The following is a 23,616-nucleotide window of genomic DNA, read 5'->3' as shown; positions in this document are numbered from 1 at the left end:
GTGCAGCTTCTTTAGGGCGGATTGCAGGCGCTATTTGTAACGCTATAGCGCCTGCAAAACGCCCTGGTGTGAAAGGGGTGTTAAAGATCAATAAAGTTGGATATTTGGATGGGCAGCCGTTCAGATTTTTGGGTTTTAATTCTTTGTCCCATTTTGCATTATTTTTTTTGTTTTTGTTTTTGTAGTACAAATGTATTATACTTTAAAATGGTTTATTGTAACATGGTAACCTTCTTATCACCTGCCATAGTCCGCCCCCCCCCCCCCAATCTTCCCCTATTCCACCCCTGACTGACCTGTCTGCCCCATTATATTCTAATTCACCACCCCCTCCCCCCCCTCCAGTCCTAGTTTAATTACCCAGCCCCCCATAAACCTCTCCCCAGCACAGCAGACACGTGTATTGTTATGTGTATGGTGTATGATACATTCTATAGGCTCCTTTATCGTTGGCTCATTTCTGATTTCCCGTCTCTTGCAGATTCGTCAATTTGCTCCCAGAACCCGTCTACAATATCCATATTGCCGATGCAACGATCAATGTTACCAACAACGACATATCGGAATATCTCACCCAGAAAAGAGCTCTGTGAGTGGATTCATTATTGAGTTTCTGATTTTGCCCGACCCCCCAGGCCTAATAGATGGCCAGCCAGATCCTTCCCCTGCCTGTATACAGTGTCCTCTTCTTCTCCCACCAGCACCAAACTAGCCGTGACTTACAAAGGGGCGGAGCACACGATCGACCTGGATCTACTGGACTTTGGTGCAGCGTACACAGCAGTACTGAAGGGGGTAAGTAACATTTTGGCTTTCCTATCTCCCAGAGAATCCTACAGACCCCCCCTTATTGATAGCAGAATCTATTTTCACTCTTTATTTTTTTTCCATAATACATTTTATTTAAAAAAAAATAAGAAATGTAAGAAAAACATAAAAGTTTTGATATATAGAAACAAACCGACGTCAGGAACAAAGCAGTGTAATAGGCAAGTATAGCAAAGTTATAAACATCAAACAATCACAGAAACATTTGTGGAGTCCAGACCTCGAAGAACCAGGAAATAGCAACATCATTCTTATGAAAGAAAACAAATAACACACATATATATATATACATGAAAACAATAAAGAAAGCCCCCGTTACAGTCACATAATACACTATATTTTCAAAAGTATTGTGATGCCTGCCTTTACGCCCAAATGAACTTCAATGGCATGCCAGTCTTATGCCCTGTACACACAGTCGGAAATTCCGATGGAAAAGGTCTAATCGGTTTATGTTGTCGGAAAATCCGATTGTCTGCAGGCATGTACTGGCCATCGGGACTACCGGGAGTTTCCCAGTGGGCCGATGGCTCGGTGGGCCACTCTGATGTAAAGGGGCTGCTGATGGGACACTCTGATGTAAAGGGGCTGCTGATGGGCCACTCTGATGTAAAGGGGCTGCTGATGGGACACTCTGATGTAAGGGGGTGCTGATGGGACACTCTGATGTAAGGGGGCTGCTGATGGGACACTGATGTAAGGGGGCTGCTGATGGGACACTCTGATGTAAGGGGGCTACTGATGGGACACTCTGATGTAAGGGGGCTGCTGATGGGACACTCTGATGTAAGGGGGTGCTGATGGGACACTCTGATGTAAGGGGGTGCTGATGGGACACTCTGATGTAAGGGGGCTGCTGATGGGACACTCTGATGTAAGGGGGCTGCTGATGGGACACTCTGGTGTAAGGGGGCTGCTGATGGGACACTCTGATGTAAGGGGGCTGCTGATGGGACACGCTGATGTAAGGGGGCTGCTGATGGGACCCTCTGGTGTAAGGGGGCTGCTGATGGGACACTCTGATGTAAGGGGGTGCTGATGGGACACTCTGATGTAAGGGGGCTGCTGATGGGACACTCTGATGTAAGGGGGTGCTGATGGGACACTGATGTAAAGGGGCTGGTAATGGGACAATCTCATGTAAGGTGGTGCTAATGGGACACTCTGTTGTAAGTGGCTGGTGATGGGACACTCAAAATGTAAGTGGGCCGGTCTGGATGAAGTCCAGGGCCAAATTTCTGTCCCAGTCCAGCCCTGATTGTCTGTGGGCTCTATCGGACTTTTTCCGTCGGAAATCCCGATGGAAAAAAATTTGACAGCAGGATCTAACATTTTTCCGACAAAAAAAACCCGATCTGACTTTTTCCGATCGTTTGTAGAGAATTCCGACGGACAAAGTGCCACGCATGCTCAGATTGGCTACTGGCCTCTACGTAGTCCCGTCGTACGCAACGAACGCCACCACGTTCCGAACGATCAGATTTTCCGTCAACTTTGTCCGCCCGTGTGTATGCAGAACCAGTTCTGACAAAATCCGTCTAAAAAAATCAGACGGATTTTGTGGTCGGAATGTCTGACCGTGTGTACAAGGCATTAGTCCGTAGGGTTCAATATTGAGTTGGCTCCGCCCCTTTGCAGCTATAACAGCTTCAACACTTCTGGGAAGGCCGTCCACAAGGTTTAGGAGGGTGTCTATGGGGAATGTTTGACCGCTCCTCCAGAAGAGCATTTGTGAGGTCAGGCACTGATGTTGGACGAGAAGGCCTGGCTATCAGTCTCTGCTCTAATTCATCCCAAAGGTGTTCTATCGGGTTGAGGTCAGAACCCTGTGCAGGCCAGTCAAGTTCCTCCACCCCAAACTCGCTCATCCATGTCTTTATGGACCTTGCTTTGTGCACTGGTGGGCAGTCATGTTGGAACAGGAAAGGGGCCATCCCCAAACTGTTCCCACAAAGTTGGGATCATGAAATTGTTAAAAAATGTCTTGGTATGCTGACGCCGTAAGAGTTCCCTTCACTGGAACTAAGGGGCCAAGCCCAACCCCTGAAAAACACCCTCCACACCACATAATTCCCCCCCCCCCCCACCACCAAATGATTTGGACCAGTGCACAAAGCAAGGTCCATAAAGTCATGGATGAGGGAGTTTGGGGTTGAGAAACTCGACTGCCTTAACCCAATAGAACACCTTTGGGATGAATTAGGGTGGAGGCTGCGAGCCAGGCCTTCTCATCCAACATCAGTGCCTGACCTCACAAATGCTCTTCTGGAAGAATGGTCAAACATTCCCAAAGACACCCTCCTAAACCTTGTGGACGGCCTTCCTAGAGTTGAAGCTGTTACGTCACGTACACACGATCGGAATTTTGGTCGGTAAAAGCTCTGATGGTTTTCCCGACAGAATTCCGACGAGATATCGCTCAAGCTGTCTTGCATACACACGGTCACACCAAATTCCGCCCGTCAAGAGCGCAGTGACGTACAACACGTAGGACTAAAAAAAGGAAGTTCAATAGCCAGTAGCCAATAGCTTCCATCTCGAAGTTGAATCTGAGCATGCGTGAGTTTTTTGCTCGTGGGAATTGCCACAGACAATCGCATTTTCGGATAGGAACTTTTCCCGACCGAAAAATTGAGAACCTGCTCTCAATCTTTTACTGGCTGGAATTCGGCCAGCAAAAGTCAGATCCAAATTGCAGCCTCTGTGTCCACTAATTGTAGCCTCTGTGTGCCCACCAATTGCAGCCTCTGTGTGCCCACCAATTGCAGCCTCTGTGTGCCCACCAATTGCAGCCTCTGTGTGCCCATTAATTGCAGCCTCTGTATCCACTAATTGCAGCCTCTGTGTCCACTAATTGCAGCCTCTGTGTCCACTAATTGCAGCCTCTGTGTGCCCACCAATTGCAGCCTCTCTGCCCACCAATGTCAACCTCACCATTTTCTGGGTAACACAGCGCTCTCCTCCCTCTGTCCTTCGGCGCTCATATGTCATGGAGCTGGGTCTGTGTGCAAGGTCCCGCCACCCTAGACTAGCTCGTGTGATAGGCGGAACACTGATTCAATCTACTATCACACGAGCCGGTCTAGGGGGGTGGGACCTTGCACACAGACCCAGCTCCATGACATACGAGCGCCGGAGGACAGAGGGAGGAGAGCGATGCAGTCGTCGCTCAAAGCGGCTCCAGGGCAGGCAGCCTACCGGGAAATTTCCCGGTATCCCGGTAGGCCAGTCCGGCCCTGCACAGGAGACATCCACACAGCCACAGGGGGAACATGCAAACTCCAGGCAGATAGTGCTGGGGTTTGGATTCAAACCAAAGACCCTAGTGCTGCCAGGTGGAAGTGCTAACCACTTAGCCCTGTACCGGAGTTGTCCACCCTCATGGCCATTAATATGGAGTTACCCTCCTCCTCCCCATAATCATTAATATGTGGCAATAACATCCTCCACTCCTCTTTGAAGACTTTCCACCAGATTTTGGAGGGCGTCTGTGGGAATTTGTGAACATTTGTGAGGTCAGATACTGATGCTGGATGAGAAGATCTGGCTCACACGTTGAGCCTCAATTTGGGCACCAAAAAAAGAGACTTAGTTCACAATAAGCTCTGTGCAGGACACCTGAGTTCCTCTACACCAAACTGGTCATTGCGGCCTCACTGTGTGCACCAATGCGGCCTCACTGTGTCCACCAGTGCAGTCTCTCTGTGCCCACCAATGCAGCCTCGCTGTGCTTACCAATACAGATTCACTTCATTGCAGCCTCACTGTGCCCATCAATCCAGCCTCACTGTGCCAACCAATGCAGCCTCTCTGTGCCCACCAATGCAGCCTCTCTGTGCCCACCAATGCAGCCTCACTGTGCCCATCAATGCAGCCTCCATGTGCCCACCAATCCAGCCTCACTGTGTTCACCAAAGCAGCCTCCTTGTGCCCATCAATGCAGCCCCCATGTGCCCATCAGTGCAGCCACCCTGTGCCCATCAGTGCAGCCACCCTGTGCCCATCATTGCAGCCTCTCTGTGCCCACCAATGCAACCTCACTGTGCCCACCAATGCAGTTTCTCTGTGCCCATAAATGCAGCCTCACTGTGCCCACCAATTGCAGCCCATGTGTGCCCACTAATTGCAGCCTCTGTGCCCACCAATTGCAGCCTCTGTGTACCCACCAATTGCAGCCTCTGTGTGCCCACCAATTGCAGGCTCTGTGTGCCCATCAATGCAGCCTCGCCATGCCCATCAATGCAGCCTCGCTGTGCCCACCAATGCAGCCTTGCCGTGCCCACCAATGCAGCCTCGCTGTGCTCATCACTGTAGCTTCATGGTGCCCATCAATACAGCCTCTCTGTGCCCATCATTGCAGCCTCACTGAGTCCACCAGTGAAGTCTCTCTGTGCCCACCAATGCAGCCTCGCTGTGCTTACCAATACAGCTTCACTTCATTGCAGCCTCACTGTGCCCATCAATCCAGCCTCACTGTGCCCACCAATGCAGCCTCTCTGTGCCCACCAATGCAGCCTCGCTGTGCCCATCAATCCAGCCTCGCGGTGCCCATCAATCCAGCCTCTCTGTGCCCACCAATGCAGCCTCTCTGTGCCCACCAATGCAGCCTTGCTGTGCCCATCATTGCAGCCTCACTGTGCCCACCAATGCAGCTTCTCTGTGCCCATGAATGCAGCCTCACTTTGCCCACAAATTGCAGCCTCTGTGTGCTCACCACTGCAGCCTCTGTGTTCACTAATTGCAGCCTCTGTGTGCCCACCAATTACAGCCTTTGTGTGCCCACCAATTGGAGCCTCTGTGTGCCCACCAATTGCAGCCTCTGTGCCCACCAATTGCAGCCTCTGTGTGCCCACCAATTGCAGCCTCTCTGCCCACAGATTGCAGCCTCTCTGCCCACCAATGTCAACCTCACCATTTTCTGGATAACACAGCGCTCTCCTCCCTCTGTCCTTCGGCGCTCGTATGTCATGGAGCTGGGTCTGTGTACAAGGTCCCGCCACCCTAGACTAGCACGTGTGATAGGCGGAACACTGATTCAATCTACTGTCACACAAGCCGGTCTAGGGGGGTGGGACCTTGCACACAGACCCAGCTTTGTGACATACGAGCACCGGAGGACAGAGGGAGGAGAGCGATGCAGTCGTCGCTCAAGGCGGCTCCAGGGCAGGCAGCCTACCGGGAAATTTCCCGGTATCCCGGTAGGCCAGTCCAGCCCTGCACAGGAGACATCCACACAGCCACAGGGAGAACATGCAAACTCCAGGCAGATAGTGCTGGGGTTTGGATTCAAACCAAAGACCCTAGTGCTGCCAGGTGGAAGTGCTAACCACTTAGCCCTGTACCGGAGTTGTCCACCCTCATGGCCATTAATATGGAGTTACCCTCCTCCTCCCCATAATCATTAATATGTGGCAATAACATCCTCCACTCCTCTAGGAAGACTTTACACCAGATTTTGGAGGGCGTCTGTGGGAATTTGTGAACATTTGTGAGGTCAGATACTGATGCTGGATGAGAAGATCTGGCTCACACGTTGAGCCTCACTTTGGGCACCAAAAAAAGAGACTTAGTTCACAATAAGCTCTGTGCAGGACACCTGCGTTCCTCTACACCAAACTGGTCACACCAAGACAAGATTCTGGTGGGATTTTGTGCTCATTTGTGAAGTCAGCTACTGATGGTGGATGAGAAGACCTACCTCACTATTGGTGTTCTAATTCATTCCAAATGTGTTCAGTAGGGTTGAGGTCAGGACTCAGTTCCTCCCCACCAAATTGGTCAAACCATGACAAGATTCTGGAGTGTGTCTGTAAGAATCTGTGTCTATTTGTGATGTCGGGTACTGAGGTTGGATGAGAAGACCTGGCTGACACATTGGGCCTCACGTTGGGCACCAAAAAGCGAGTCTTAGTTCATAATCAGATTTTCAATTCACCCCAAAGGTGTTCAGTAGGGTTCAGGTCGCAGCTCTGTGCAGGACACTCAAGTTCCTCCACACCAAACTGGTCTAACCATGACAAGATTCTGGAGTGTGTCTTTGGGGGTTTGCGAGGTCAGGTACTGATGTTGGATGAGAAGACCTGGCTAGCTATTGGTTTTTAATTCATCCTAAAGGTGTTCAGTAGGGTTGAGGTCTGGGCTCTGTGCAGACCACTCAAGTTCCTCCACACCAAACTGGTCAACCCAATTCTTTATGGAGCTGGCTTCGAACACAGAGGGGGTTCAGTGATGGTGGAACAGAAAAGGGTCTTCACCAAACTGTTACCACATGGTTGGAAGAGCACAATTGTCTACAATATCTTTGTATGATGGAGTATTATCAGAACCCTTCATTGGAGACACATGAATTCCATCATCTGGGGGGGGGGGGGGGGGTGAGTTCACATACCTTTGGCCAAATAGTGTATCTCTCTGATTTTCTGCACAGCAGCTGTGCTGGGACTTGTAGCTTGGTCAGTACCGTTTTTAAGGCAGGGCAAAAGGGGCAGCTGCCCTGGGCCCCATCATTATTGTGGGGCCCAAAGCAGCTGCCTCATACTTGCCAACTATCCTGGTTTAAATTCCCTTACCCCTTGAAGATTTAGTCCCGTGATGTGTCCCAATATCTCAATGTGAAGTTCTGTTACTAATGCTGCCGAGCTTTGCTCTACATGATTCAGAATTTGCCACAGTGTACTGCCTCCTAACCAATCCCATCCCACCCCACTGCCACTGATCCAAACGCCCCCTCCCCCAGCACTGCCACTGATCCCAGGAGTTTTCTGTCTATTGATGGGTCCCTTCACCTCCTCAGTCAATGGTGTGCATGCAGTGAGGTGATGTGCTGTAACCTCTAGCAACCAATCATTGAGTGGTAAGGATATGCAGTAACCTCTAGGAACCAATCAGTGAGTGGTATAGATGTCCAGTAACCTCTAGCAACCAATCAGTGAGCAGTATTGATGTACAGTAATCTCTAACAACCAATCAACAAGCAGAAGTCATGTGCTGTAACCTCTAGAAAATAAACAGTGACCCATAATGTGTGCTCTAACCTCTAGCAGCCAGTCAGTGAGCGGTAATGATACACTGTAACCTCTGGCAACAAATGGCAATCGTTGCCTGATCTCATTCAATAAACTGATTTTGAGTCTAGCTGCTATTTAATGTATGTCTCAAAGCATGTGGAGAGTGAAATTGCATGTAGGGGGGCCCAAGAAAATGTTTGCCCAGGGTCCAATCAATGTTAAAGATGGCCCTGAGCTTGGTGGGTGGTTTTTGATCTCAATAGTGCACAATGCTTGATCCTCTTAACCCTTTAATGCCAAGATATTCATGCCTAGTATAGCAACATTAGTTATATTGAGAATATCGAAGTTTCCCATCTATATAATGTTTACACTGTGTTTTAAGGACATTTCAAGCTTTGATTTGATACATTGTTTTCATTATATCCTACTCCGATGAGACTTGAAACACAGAATTGCTACTATCATCTCCACAATTAGAATCTGCAGAATGGTCCTAAATACTCACCAACATTTCAGTCCTGGTTCCCGGGACACAACCCCGCCCACGGTCTGCCTTTGGCCCGCCCAGTGTTTTGGCCCACTCACTAGATTGGACCCACCCAAACCCCGTTTCTAATTATGCAGGGACTACCCATGCACAGCCCCAAACCACCCTAATGAATAATTTATTAGGGTAACATTGTGATCCCCGGACATGGCCCAGGACACATTATTTGGACTAAGGTGCAAGGTGTGGGATTGCCCCAATCTGGGACAGTTGACAGCTATGGTCTCTATTTTTGGATATTTCCATCTCACATGTGAACTTTTCTAATCAGGTGGATGACACCAAGAAAGAAATAAAAGCCTACAAGGTGGAGGACATTGATGCAAACAGCGTGCACGTGGCGTGGCAGATCCCGCAATACGTCCTACTGAGCGCCGGAGAGGTCATGTTCTCAGTCACCTGCTTGGACTTCTCCTACGCCCAGGTAACAGCTGATAATGAGATAATAGGTCTCACCCTGCACCTGCTGGAAGGTACACATGGGGTAAAAGGTGGGACTCCACCCACAACTGTTAATTCATTGTTTGGTGAATGCTGGAGCCTCTACAACTGGAGGGAAGGCCGGAGGGAGGATTTAGGTTTATGGTTAACCTCAGATGGTAAAGTTAATTGCTGGGGTGAAGGACTAAGCGTTGTGGGTTTTCGTTGTTTTGGCTGGGGTTTCCTTTTAAGGATATACTGTAGTTTGTGGTACCTTTGTTAATAATACCCCCACAGCCACCTGCGAAGATATATATTACAGTATATAAAGTATTAGATAAAGCCGGCAATGTCAGATTAGATTCTTGGCACTGAAGGTGCGAAATGTTGACTTGTGTCCTCTTTGTGTCTCCCGGCTCCCAGGCTCCAGCCAGTATGAAGTCCATCCTCCAGGCCGGGTGGCTGCTCACCGTGGCTTTTGGTAACGTCATCGTGCTTATTGTGGCTGAGGCCGGATCCATGGAACAGGTAACATGAACTCTCAACATGGATACAAATATGATTCTGGATACAGCCAGTGTCCCGTGTGTGGCTTCCATGGCCGCTGATAGGCCAGTACAACTGGCCCTGTTGTACCGGGCCCAGCCAGCAGGGGGGCCCGGGCAAGCTGAGCAGATAAATAATTAATATAAAAAAAATCCTCCAGCCATGGCCGATCAGAGTCCGTCTGAATCAACTACCAACCAAATAGCCCCCACCACCCCCCGGTTATTTTTACAGGTTTTTTTTTTTGGTGCAGATAGCTATCCGCAGACTAGGTGGCGGCAGGGGAGGGACTATTTCCTCTATTTTGGGTGCGAAAGAATGCCTATTCATGGGTGGCACTGTCTGCAGCAGAATATGGCATGAGTGGCAATGTCTGCAGGTAGTACATGCGTTATGGCCCATAAGACATGTACTGCCTGCAGACAATGCCACCCATGCTGCCAATGCCATATTGTGCTGCAGACAGTGCCACCCATGACGCTAATGTCATAACGCATGTGATGCCTGCAGAGACAGTGCCACCCATGCTGCCAATGGCATGGGTGGCACTGTCTGCAGCACAATAGGGCATTGGTGGCATGGGTGGCGCTGTCAGCAAGTAGTACATGCGTTATGCCATTAGTGTCACGGCTGGCACTGTTTGCAGCACGTTACGGCATTGGCGGCACTGTCTGCCGGTAGCACATGCATTATGGCCCATAACCCATGTGCTGCCTGCAGAGACAGTGCCACCCGTGCCGCCAATGCCGTAATGTGCTACAGACAGTGTCGCCCATGCCGCCAATGCCATAATGTGCTGCAGACAGTGCCACCCATGCCTATCACTTGTAGACAAACCTGAACTTTGTTTCAAGGTGGGGTCTGGGGAGGGGCCAGGGGCAGGGCGGGGCTGAAGGAGGGACCAGGGGCGGGGCTGAAGGAGGGACCGGGGCAGGGCCAGGTGGAGCTGAAGGGGGGGCCCCATCAGGTAAGCTGTATGGGGCACCATGATTTCTATCAGCGGCCCTGCTTCCGTCTCATCACTTATTTTTTTTGCTGCAGTAATAATCTTTGCAGGCTCTTCGGCAGCGCTGCCCACTCATTTCATTTGGGCCCCAAAGATGCTGCTTGCTGGACTTTTTCTAACATCCCGCAAGCGCACCTCCCGAGTGTGAAAGCATTTGGGCTTCCACACTGGGGAGCCATGGGTGTCCTTTTACAGGAGCTTTACGGGCGCTATTTCTGGCGCTAAAACGCCTCAGTGTGAAAGTGACCAGGCCCTTTTTTTGCGATAGGGCACTGCGTTACTTTGTGCGACACTGTACCCAAATACAATTGATGCCCTTTTTTCCACACAAATAGTTTTCTTTTGGTGGTATTTGATCACCTCTGCCGTTTTAGTTCTTTTACGCTAGAAACAAAAAAAGAGCGAGCAATTAAAATAAAAAAAAAAATAAATAAATATATATATATATATATATAAACATTTTTAAAAAACATTTAAAAAAATCGAATTTCTTCATAAATTTAGGCCAATATGTATTCTGCTACATATTTTTGGTAAAAAAAAATCCCAATAAGCGTGTATTGGTTTGTGCAAATGTTATATAGCATCTACAAACTCTGGGATATTTTTATGCCATTTTTTTTTTTTTTTACTAGTAATGGCGGCGATCAGCTTTTTTTTTTTTTTGCGGGACTGCGATACTGCAGCAGACAAATCAGACTCCCAACTGACATTTTTTGGGGAACCAGTGACATTATTGCAGCGATCAGCGCTGCAAATTGCACTGTCACCGTACATCAGTGGCGGCTGGTGCTCGAAAAAAATTTTTTTGGGGGGTGGGGGTGCAAACAAACTGAAAAAACAACCTCATCAAGCGCAGCCACTGTGCCCATCAAGCGCAGCCACTGTGCCCGTCAAACACAGCCACTGTGCCCATCAAACACAGCCACTGTGCCCATAAGTTGCCACCAACGTGCCATCAAACACAGCTACTGTACCTATCAATTGCCGCCACTGTGCCCATCAATTGCCGCCACTGTGCCCATCAATTGCCACCACTGTGCCCATCAATTGCCACCACTGTGCCCATCAATTTCCGCCAGTGTGCCCCATCAATTGCCACCACTATGCCCAATCAATTGCCGCCAGTGTGCCCAATCAATTGCCGTCAGTGTGCCCCATCAATTGATGCCGGTGTGCCCTATCAATTGCTGCAGGTGTGCCCCATCAATTGCTGCCGGTATGCCCCATCAATTGCTGCCGGTGTGCCCCATCAATTGCCGCTGGTGTGCCCCATCAATTGCCGCTGGTGTGCCCCATCAATTGCCGCTACTGTTCGCTATCAAATGCTGCGATTGTGACGCCCTCCCCCGCCCGGCATTTTCCTGTCTCGGCACTGTCCTCCACGCTCCGAGTCCTCCATGTCTTCTCTCGTTCTCTTTCTGTCATCTCTGCTATGATTGGAAGCCTGATAGGCGTCCAATCACAGCACCTGTCGCTTCAGCCAATCAGGTAGGGTTGCCACCTTTTTTTTAAGTCAAACCCGAACACTTTATTTTTTTTTATAGTATAAACTATACATATATGTTGCTATTAAATAACATTTCTAATCATATGAAGTTAAGAACAAGAGTCCCCCTTTACATCAGAGTCCACAGTATGTGTTTGGAGAAGGGTTGTTAGTGCTGGCTTTGGGCAGTGTGAAAGAGTGTAAAAGACACTCTCAGCTTAGACAACTGCAGCCAGCAATGCTGCTGGAAAGCCATAGTCCAGTCTAAATAATGTGTCTGGGTTTCAGGCAGTCTGAAACACGGACACTTGATTCCAAACCCGAACTGTCCGGGTGAATCCTGGACAGGTGGCAACCCTACAATCAGGTGTTACTGATACTAATGACACTGGCAGGAAAGGGGTCAACACCAGGGACGATCAAAGGGTTAAATGCTTCCCTAGGAGGTGCTTGCTAACTTTGTGGGGGATGGTCTGACTGGCTGAAGACAGAGATTGGTGTTCCTTGCTTAGCAGGAACATAAGATCGCCATCTTCACCCCTGTCAGAACGGCGATCTGCCTTGTTTACATAGGAAGATCGCCGTTCTGCCTCACTTGGGAAGGATTGGTGGATCCCAGCGGACATCGCATTCTGCCCAACCTGCTGATTGGTTTCCCCTCTGGCCAATCAGCATGCTTGCCCCCCCCCCCCACCCCCGCTGTCTATTGCACAAAATGACGTACAGGTACGTAGTTTCTTGCAATAGAGCCGACCTGCCCGAGTATACCTGCAGTAGGCGGTTAGCAAGTGGCTAACAACCGATTACTCATCAGCTGTCAGCGGGCTTTCCGGTTTTCCAGCACTAACCCTATTCCCCCTCTATATCCTCCCTTCTAGCACAAATCCTCTCCCCTTCAAACTTACCCTCCTAGCACAAATTTCCCCCTATCCTCCAATCACCTTTCCAAGCACCCCCCCCCCCCATCCCTCTTCTAGCTCAAATCCTCTTCCCTCTATCCCCCTTCCCAGCACATCCCCCTCTTCACAAACAATTCTCACCTCCCTCTGAATTCCCCCTCCTAACACAAGTCTTCTCCCACCTGCCTCCTCCCAGCACAAATCCCCCCCAAATTTCCCCTCCTAGGACAAATTACACCCTCAATTCACTCCCCTAGCACTAATCATCTCCCCCCTCCAATTCCCTCCTTATCACAAATCACCTTCCCCCATTCCACCTCCCAGCACAATTCCCCCCCAAGCACCCCTCCTAACACAACCCCCCCCCCAAACCTAACAATAATCCTTTCCCCCCTCCAAATCCTTCCTCCTAGCGCACTAATTCTCTTCCCCCTCCAAATCTCCTTTCCCCCTCCAAATTCTCCCCTCACACACACTCACACTCACACTCCTTTCCAGCACAAATCCCCCTCCTAGCGCACAACCCCCCTCCCCAAATCACCCCTTGTAGCACAAATCCCCCCACCAGCACTAATCCTCTCCCCCCTCTAAATGCCCCCTCCTAGCACTAATCCTCTACCCTTCTAAATCCCCCTTCTAGCACAAATATTCTCCTCCTCATTGATTTCCTCTCACTTCCTGTTGTGTCTTCTGCATAAGAAGTGAAGGGAAATCTCCCCACCAATCCATAACTGATGAAAAACACATTTTGGCTACACTTGTATGTATCCTGCAATATGGAATACTGAAGTTGTATATATTGATAACCATCCTTCTCTCTCCTCGCAGTGGGCGGAGTTTATCCTGTTTGGCGCACTCCTGGTCGCTGTTTCCATCATCTTCTCCATCATGGGATACTACTTCGTTCCGGTGGACCCCAATGACCTGATAGAAGACGAGGACACAGACGACGATCTCAAGAAGCCAATACCCGACTTCTATGAGACCGGTATAGACAATATAGAGGAGAAGAAGACGAAGATCTAAAATGTATAAACCAGAAAATAAGAGAAATTTTCAAAAATTTCTATAAATCCGCAATTCTGCTCTTGAGGAGCCTCTCTCCAAACTGGACGACTCCTGACCAACCGCGTAAGGTTTTCCTGGGTCATCACCATCCCTTCCTCCCTCTTCACAAAGGACTTTATCTTTCAGCCCCGATGGACACCAAGCTGTGTATGAGCCAAAAGAAGCTGTATATAAAATCATCTTTTCTTTATCGTACATCACGGGACACAGAGCACCATAGTAATTACTATGTGGGTTATATGCCACCTATAGGTGAATGGACACTGGTACACTCAAAAAGACAGGAAGTCCCCTTCCCTATATGACCCCTCCCATACCGGGAGTGCCTCAGTTTTTTTCGCCAGTGTCTAAGGTGTTGGTCACGATTAATGAAGTGCTAAGAAGAAATCCCTGACGGGATCAAGGGGCTATGCAATCGGATCCATCTAAAGTGCCTGAAAGAGCCAAATTGGATGGTACCCGAGCCTCATGGAAGAAGGTTTCTGCCTGTAATGCTTCTCTTTTGAGAGCTGGACCCTGAGTTCCGACACCTTGGTCACGTGTAAACTATACCAAAGAGTTGCTCTGGCAGGGTGCTGTACAGGTCCAGGGGAGTGGACTCTATATACAAGGAGGACCCGGTCCCTGAAGGTCTGTCATGACAAAGCTCGCCGTGATGAGTGAAGATTGGACTCCTGTTATCTACAGAGTCCTGCAGAATGGCCAGTCTGCATTTGTTTGCAGTTTCTCTTTTTAAATAGAGAGAGATCTGACTGTCTGTTTTTTACCGGTAGCCACTGGGAGCAGTGCGATTCATGCTGTGTGCTCTTACTCATGTGGGCTGCTGTTTCTTCCCCAGCCACTAGAGGGTGCAGGTTTGCTCAAGTCTTATTTAGAAGAAGGGCGGACATTGTCCTGTGGTGACAGGTCAGATAGGCCATGGAGACAGAGCGGCAGCCCGTGAGTGTGTGAGTACTTGCTTGGGAACTGGGTGCAGACAAGTCATGATTGCAAATGTTCTGCCTATCCAAGGGGCATGTATATCTGTAAAGTAGATACACCCTTGGATGATTAGCAGTTCACTTTAACCCTTTCATGACTAAGCCTATTTTTTTGACATTTAGTGTTTACAAGTTAAAATCTGTATTTTTTTTGCTAGAAAATGACTTAGAACCCCCAAACATTATGCATAGATAATAAAATTAGTGATTGTTGCAATATTTTATGTCACACGGTTTTTGTGCAGCGTTATTTTAAACGCAACTTTTTCGATAAAGGGACACTTTCCTGAATTAAAAAAAAAAAGAAACCGTAAAGTTAGCCTAATTTTTTTGTATAATGTGAAAGATGATGTTACGCCAAGTAAATAGATACCAAGCATGTCACGCTTTATAAGAGCACGCACTCGTGGAATGACGACAAACTACGGTACCTAAAAATCTCGCTTAAAATTGTTTTCTTTTTACGGTTACCAGGTTAGAGTTACAGAGGAGTTCTAGTGTTAGAATTATTGCTCTCGCTCTAACGATCGCGGTGATACCTCACATGTGTGATTTGAACACCGTTTACATATGCGGGTGCGTCTTCCGTATGCGTTTTCTTTGCTGCGCGAGCTCACGGCGATGGGGGCGCTTTAAAAAATTATTTTTTCTTATTTATTATAAAATTACTAAATTTGTTAAAAAAAAAAAAAATATATATATATATATATATATATATATATATATATATATATATATATATATATATATCACTTTTATTGCTGTCACAAGGAATGTAAGCATCCCTTGTGACAGTAATAGGTGGTGACAGGTACTCTTTATGGAGGGATCGGGGGTCTAAAAGACCCCCCGATCCATCCTTTACACTTCAAACTATTCCTATTGCCATTTTCGGCGATTCTGAATACTGTATATTTTTTTTTAATTGGCGCCATTGGCAGCCGAGTAAACGCGAAGTGACGTCATGACGTCGCTTCCGTGTTTACGATCAAGACACTGGAATGAAGCTGCTTATGGCTTCATTCCAGTCTGTCCCTAGGCACCGGAGGCATCGGACTGTTGATCGGGGCTCCCGATGGAACGGGAGCCTGGGTAAGAGTGACGGGAGGGGGTGGATGTCCCCTCCCTTTCCTCCGGCATAACAGCCAAGCGGCTTTTAGCCGCATCGGTTGTTATAGATGGAAAGCCGATTACCGGGTATAAAAAAAAACGGTACCGGGATGATGCCTGCAACTGTGGGCATCATCCTGGTATAACCCCCCGAAAGCCGAGTACGCACATCTGCGTACGCTCGGCGGCAAGGGGGTTAATAGTGTTATTTTCTGCTTGTGGGCAGGAACAGCATAATATGCGTGCTTGCAAATTTATTACTTAATTGCATGTTTTTAAAGTACGTTTAAAAGACATGAGCGTGGGTGCATTTTAGGGAGTTGTATCTCCAATATAGTGCATATGTGCTTGGTATCCTACAGGTCTAAAGTATAGGACCAACTGCAGCTGAGCAGGTGTTTGCTTACAAACATGCTGAAGTGCACAGATGCTAAAGCGCACAGTTGCTAAAATGCACAGATGCTGAAATGAACAGTTGCTAAAAACATACAGATTCTGAAACGCACAGTTGCTAAAACACACAGCTGCTGAAACGCGCAGTTGCTGGAGCACACGGTTGCTGAAACACGCGGTTGCTGAAACACGCGGTTGCTGAAACACGCGGTTGCTGAAACACACGGTTGCTGAAACACACGGTTGCTGAAGAGAACTGACATTTTTTTCATAGTCACATAAAAATGCTTGATCACATAAAGATGCTTGATCGCATAAGGGTGCTTAATTGCATAAGGGTGCTTGGTCGCATAAGAGAGGCTTGATCGTGCAGAAAGGCTTTATCGCATAAAGATGCTTGATTGCATAAAGGTGCTTGATCACACGGTTGCTGAAACACACGGTTGCTGAAGAGAACTGTTTTTCCTGGTTCACATGTTTACATAAAGATACATGATCAAAATGCATGTTTGGGCAAAAAATAAAAATTAAAAAATAAATCATGTTTTATTGTTGATCACATAAAAACGCGTGATCGCATAAAAGTGATAGGATCGCTTAAGAATGCATAATTTTTTTCATAGTCACATAAAAATGCTTGATCCCATAAAGATGCTTGATCGCACAAGGGTGCTTAATTGCATAAGGGTGCTTGGTCGCATAAGAGAGGCTTGATCGCGCAAAAAGGCTTTATCGCATAAAGATGCTTGATTGCATAAAGGTGCTTGATCACACGGTTGCTGAAACACACGGTTGCTGAAGAGAACTGTTTTTCCTGGTTCACATGTTTACATAAAGATACACGATCAAAATGCATGTTTGGGCAAAAAATAAAAATAAAAAATAAATCATGTTTTATTGTTGATCACATAAAAACGCGTGATCGCATAAAAGTGATAGGATCGCTTAAGAATACATAATTTTTTTCATAGTCACATAAAAATGCTTGATCACATAAAGATGCTTGATCGCACAAGGGTGCTTAATTGCATAAGGGTGCTTGGTTGCATAAGAGAGGCTTGATCACGCAGAAAGGCTTTATCGCATAAAGATGCTTGATTGCATAAAGGTGCTTGATCACATAAAAGTGGCATGATCGCCTAAAGTGGCATGGTTGTATAATGAGGCATGTTAATACATGTTTACGTAAATATACATGATTCCTCATGATCACATAGGAATATATGTTGCGGAATGTTGCATAACACCTTTCATAAACGCATGCTTGCTTTGCAAAGATGCTTGTTCCACGGCACATGTGCTACATGAATACGTGTGTACAGCACACACTTTTCATATTCTGCCTAAAAGCATATTTGTATGAACTTGTGCTAAAACCATGAACGCACGCTTTCATAGAGGCATATTGCTTTAACACATGCTGCATACATTAAAGCTGTATACGTATGTGCTTGTTTTGTCTGGAACTATTTACCTATGTGTTTATTTGCATAGGACTGCAGAAGTGCCTGAGGGCAGAAGCCTACAAAGCAGAGTCCCAAGGACTCCTTATGAAGGGGCGCCCCCACTCGATCGAATGGGGGGAAGACTTTGGTGATTTTCAGAAGAAGCTTGGCAAGAGGAAATCCAAGACAAATGGGTGCTCTCTGTGGTAGCCCTAGGCTACAAACTAGAGTTCCAAGAGTTTCCACCATTTTGTTTTCTAAGATCAAATGTTCCCAAGGACCCAGTAAAGAAAAAGTCCTTATTTCTGGCACTGGACCGGTTAATGTCTCAGGGAGTAATAATCGAGGTCCTCACAGAAGAGAGGGACATGGGGTTTTATTCCAATCTCTTTACGGTACCAAAACCTAATGGAGATGTCAGACCCATTCTAGATCTCAAGTATCTGAATCACTTCCTAAACCTCTGCTCCTTTCGCATGGAGTCAATCTGGTCAGTCATATCCACCCTACGGGGAGGAGAAGTTCTAGCATTCATAAATCTCAAATCTATCTACATGTGGCAATATTTCCCACTCACCAGAAGTTTCTGCAGTTTGCGGTAGAGCAGCACCACTTTCAGTTCGTGGCCTTGCCTTTTGGGTTAGCCACCGCTCCCCGAGCATTTACAAAAGTTCTAGCCCCAGCACTAGCAAGACTAAGGGGCCAAGGTATAGCAGTGATGGCATTCCTAGACGACCTGCTACTGGTAGATCAGTCAATAGCACGGTTAAACTATGGGGTGTCCAGAAAGGTCAGTTATCTGGGACACATGGGTTGGATTCTCAATCTACAGAAATGATCCTTACGGCCGGTAAGAAGGCTGGAGTATTTGGGCCTGGTCATAGACACAACCCAGGAAAGGGTGTTTTTGCCTCAAGCAAAAGTCAACGCTCTAAGAGAGCTGGTCCAGGTGCTCAAGGCAAGGAAGGGTCCTTCCATTCTCCTTTGCACAAGATTTCTTAGATAAGACGATCGCTTCTTTCAAAGCGGTTCCCTATGCCCAGTTTCATTCAAGACTGTTGCAACACAGTATTCTGTCTGCTTGGAACAAACAGATCCAAGCCTTGGATTGTCAAATGAATCTGGCTCCAAAAGTACCCCAGAGTCTCAATTAGTGGTTGATAACCAGGAATTTACAGAAAGGAAAATCCTTCATTCCAGCTTCCTGGAGAATAGTAACAACGGATGCCAGCCTATGGGGCTGGGGAGCAGTTCTAGAAGAGACCACTATTCAAGGAAAGTGGTCAGAGTCCAAGAAGACCTTGCCCATCAATATCCTAAAGATTTGGGCAGTACGTCTGGCTGTAATAGCCTGGACGTTCAGGTTGCGGAATTCTCCTGTCAGGATACAATCCAACAATGCCACAGTAGTGGCCTATATCAATCACCAGGGGGGCACCAGATGTCACGCAGCCCATAGGGAGGTGGACCATATTCTGTCTTGGGCAGAGAAACATGTTCCTTGCCTATCTGCAGTCTACATTCCAGGAGTGGAAAATTGGCAGGCAGATTTCTTGAGCCATCAACAGTTGTTGCAGAGAGAATGGTCTCTACATCCCAATGTCTCTTTGGCCATATGCCAAAGATGAGGTACGCCAGACGTAGATCTATTGGCCTCCAGGTTCAACAAGAAGTTGGACAACTTTTGTGGCCAGAACAAGGGATCCACTTGCATTCGGAATAGATGTGTCAGTGACCCCATGGGATAAGTTTCACTGATTTATGCCTTCCCTCCAGTTCAGCTACTACCATGACTGCTCCACAGGATTAGGGAAGAAGGGAAGCCGGTAATCTTAGTAGCCCCGGCATGGCCCAGAAGACCCTGGTATGCAGGAATCACGAGAATGGCAGCAGGGGAGTCATGGACTCTTCTATCTCATCTGGACCTGCTGTTGCAGGGACCGGTATTCCATTGTGCCTTACAATCGCTAAGTTTAACGGTGTGGCTATTGAAGCCCACATTCTAAAATTTTTTGGGGCTTTCAGGTTCAGTAGTAACCACCCTGATTAATGCCAGAAAGCCGGCCTCCACGACCATTTATTACAGGGTCTGAAAAGCCTATGTCGCCTGGTGTGAAACCAAGGGTTGGCATCCTCGAAAGTATGTCATAGGAAGAATTCTGCCCTTTCTAAAGTTAGGAGTAGAAATGAAGCTGGCCTTGAGTACAATCAAGGGTCAGATTTTGGCCTTGGCAGTGTTTTCCCAAAGGCCGCTTGCTTTGCATTCTTTAGTCCGGGCATTCATACAAAGGGTAACTCGGATAACTCCGCCAGTTAAAGCATCCTTGTGCCCATGGAATTTGAATCTGGTATTGTCAGTGTTGCAAAGACAACCCTTTGAACCTATACGTAATATTCCTTTTGCTCCTTTTGACAAGGAAATTTGGTCTTCTTAGTTGCGGTAACCTGCGCGAGAAGAGTTTCTGAGTTCGCTGCTTTCTCCTGTAAAGAGCCATACTTAATCATTCATAAGGATAAGGTGGTGCTGCGAACTCTCCTCACTCAACCTTTTTACTAAAGGTAGTGTCTGGTTTTCATCTGAATCAAGATGTTTCCCTACCTTCCTTTTTTTTCCAGAACCTCATTCTGCAGAAGAAAAATTATTGCATTCTCTCAATGTAGTGAGAGCAGTTAAGGCCTATCTGAAAGCGACAGCTCAGATACGGAAAACTGATGTTTGGTTTGAGTTGCCAGAAGGCCCTAGAAAGGGTCAGGCAGCATCGAAATCTACTATTGCGAAGTGGATTCGTCAGGTGATTAGTAAGGCTAAGACCCCTTTCACACCAGGGCGTTTTGCAGGCGCTATAGCGTTAGAAATAGCGCCTGCAAAACGCCCTAAAGAAGCTGCACCATTGTTTGTAGTGTGAAAGCCCCGAGGGCTTTCACACTACAGCGGTGCGCTGGCAGGACGTCAGAAAAAAGTCCTGCCAGCAGCTTCTTTGGAGCGGTGTGTTTACCGCTCCTCCACCGCTGCTGCCCATTGAAATCAATGGGGCAGCACTGTAATGCCGCCGGCAAAACGCTGCTATTGTGACGTATTGCCGGCGGTTTTAACCCTTTCGCGGCCGCTAGTGGGGGGGGTAAAAGCACCCCGCTAGCGGCCGAAATGCGCCGCAAATCCGGCGGTAAAACGCCGCTAAAAATAGCGGCGTTTTACCGCCGACGCAAGGTGCGGTGTGGTGTGAAAGGGGTCTTATGGTCTGAAAAGAAGGGTTCCACCTTTTCACAGATTAAAGCGCATTCTACCCGGGCAGTCAGTGCTTCATGGGCAGTGCATCACTAAGCCTCTGTGGCTCAGATTTGCAAGGCCGCTACTTGGTCGTCGGTACATACATTCACAAGATTCTATCAAATGGATGTAAGATGGCAGGAGGACACCGCCTTCGGGCACAGTGTGCTGCGGGCAGCAGTATAGGTCCTCACGCCTGGCGGTGACTGTTTTGCTTTCTGTCTCCCTCCCCTCAGGTGGCATTGCTTTGGGACATCCCACATAGGTATTACTATGGTGCTCCTGTGTCCCGTGATGTACGATAAAGAAAATAGGATTTTTATAACAGCTTACCTGTAAAATGCTTTTCTTGGAGTACATCACAGGACACAGAGGTCCCTCCCCTCTTGTTGGGAGATATATATACTGTATATATTGCTTTGCTACAAAAACTGAGGTACTCCCAGTATGGGAGGGGTTATATAGGGAGGGGGAATTCCTGTCTTTTTGAGTATACCAGTGTCCATTCACATATAGGTGGCATTTAACCCACATAGTTATTACTATGGTGCTCTGTGTCCCGTGATGTACTCCAAGAAAAGGATTTTACAGGTAAGCTGTTATAAAAATCCTGTTTTTTAAATTGATCCTCACAAGGAGGCGCTATATAGCCAGGGCAGCTGCTAGGGTGGTACAGGCAGCCCTCCCATACAAGGCCTGGGCCTAATTTGATTAGTGGGTGGCCCACAGAGCCCCCCCCCCCCGCACCAGAACTCCCTGTATAGACTTTATACATCCTGCCACACAGTACTGAGGCATATCGTGTCCTCCAGGCCACCATCCTGACCTTAGAAAGAAGTGCCAAGGTTTCCATGGTGATGGGGGCGCCGGCCATGGTGTCACAAGATGTAATCTGGTGGATGGTGGACATTGGCATATGCCAGGCACATGGTCAGTGATGGGTGGAGGGGCTGAGGGTATTGATTGCTGGTAGAGGTGGGCACAGCCTGTAGTAGGCCAGTAATCTAAGCAATAATGGGAGGCCAAGGAAAGCCCTGACCCCTTTACTATGTACATATCACCCCCGACCCCTGCACTCTGTGTATTACACCCCCCGACCCCTGCACTCTGTGTATTACACCCCCGACCCCTGCACTCTGTGTATTACACCCCCCCCCAACCCCTGCACTCTGTGTATTACACCCCCCGACCCCTGCACTCTGTGTATTACACCCCCCGACCCCTGCACTCTGTGTATTACACCCCCCGACCCCTGCACTCTGTGTATTACACCCCCCGACCCCTGCACTCTGTGTATTACACCCACCTGACCCCTGCACTCTATGTTATCCACTCCTGACCCCTGCACTCTCTACACTACACACCCCTGATCCCTGCATTCTCTGTGTTATCTACTGCTGACCCCTGTACTAGGGTTGCCACCTGTCCAGTATTCACCCAGACGGTCCGGGTTTTGAATCATGTGTCTGGGTTTCAGCCTACCTGAAACCCGGACACTTCATTCAGACCTTGCTGTGGCTCCCCAAGTAACCAAGATAGTCACACAGAATCTGTTGCCATCCGGGAGCTGTGGGCAGCTGTCTGGGGCCAAGTTTTAGCATCACTGAAAGGCGGGGTGACGATATAAGCAAAAGCAATTTGGCCACACCCACCGTTCGCCATGGCGCGCTCTGTACATTACATACTCTTGACCCCAGCACACTATACATTACATACTCTTGACCCCAGCACACTATACATTACAAACTCTTGACCCCAGCACACTGTACATTACATACTCCTGACACCTGCACTCTGTACATTACATACTCCTGACACCTGCACTCTGTACATTACATACTCCTGACACCTGCACTCTGTACATTACATACTCCTGACACCTGCACTCTGTACATTACATACTCCTGACCGCTGCACTTTGCATACTCCTGACCCCTGCACTCTGTACATTACATATTCCTGACATCTATGCTCAAGTTTTAAACACAGTCCACTGCACCATTTTGACACCCTGCCTCAGTCTTCTCCTCTGCATGACCAAGAGAGGAGGAGCCTATCCGTTGGGCTATACAGGGTCCATGACTTCTAAAGGCAGCCCCGTACATAGCAGTGGGCTTTGCAAACTGTAATATATATGAATACAAAATATCATTGACCAAGTCACTTAGATAAAGTTAAAAGATTCTATTCAATTAACTTTATTTACAAGACTTGGTGGACAATATCTCATATGGTTTTGGTTAAAATCCTCTGCTCTTTGGCGCCCCCTTGTGAGGATCACTATATTGGGCTGATTTGGTTTGATAGAATGATTGCACTTTCAGTGATTTCTTCGATATAAATGAAAAAAAAAAGAAAATTGATGTATCTCTTATCACACTTTTCTTGAAGCAGAGAAGGTTGTGCGTTATTTTGTGTCTCTTCCATAAGAAGCTGTGTCGTCTTCTGCCCCCAACATAACGCACTTTACCAGCCAATCTGCGTTATGAAATATGTCTGCATCGGACCAATTACCTCCGTCTGTCTTATCTGTTGTTATTTCAAATCATGGACATTGTCAAAAATAAAAAAAATTCCTACATTGTTTATAAAAAAAAAAAAAATATA

The 23,616-nt window shown here is 47.7% G+C and overlaps 1 protein-coding gene and 1 long non-coding RNA gene across 2 annotated transcripts in view; both read left to right on the top strand.

Annotated features, from left to right (window-relative positions):
- Window positions 1-15,022, top strand: part of LOC143925108 (solute carrier family 15 member 2-like) — an 89,630-nt gene extending 74,608 nt beyond the window's left edge. The window contains exons 19-23 of the mRNA XM_077449723.1: window positions 482-589; window positions 702-795; window positions 8,657-8,809; window positions 9,229-9,333; window positions 13,574-15,022. Of these exons, the coding sequence (XP_077305849.1) occupies window positions 482-589; window positions 702-795; window positions 8,657-8,809; window positions 9,229-9,333; window positions 13,574-13,771 (658 nt within the window). The 3' untranslated portion in view covers window positions 13,772-15,022. The remainder of the gene's footprint in view (window positions 1-481; window positions 590-701; window positions 796-8,656; window positions 8,810-9,228; window positions 9,334-13,573) is intronic.
- A 456-nt stretch (window positions 15,023-15,478) lies between these two features.
- Window positions 15,479-23,616, top strand: LOC143925110 (uncharacterized). The gene is made up of 2 exons (XR_013261938.1): window positions 15,479-21,274; window positions 21,546-23,616. It is a non-coding gene; the product is annotated as an uncharacterized LOC143925110 (long non-coding RNA).

The sequence above is a fragment of the Lithobates pipiens genome, unplaced genomic scaffold, assembly GCF_037356315.1.
Source record: "Lithobates pipiens isolate NorthernLeopardFrog02 unplaced genomic scaffold, aLitPip1_a1.2 Scaffold_22, whole genome shotgun sequence".
NCBI classification, from domain to species: Eukaryota; Metazoa; Chordata; class Amphibia; order Anura; family Ranidae; genus Lithobates; species Lithobates pipiens.
Note: the sequence above shows the minus strand (reverse complement) of the source record. Positions and strands in the feature narration are given on the sequence as shown.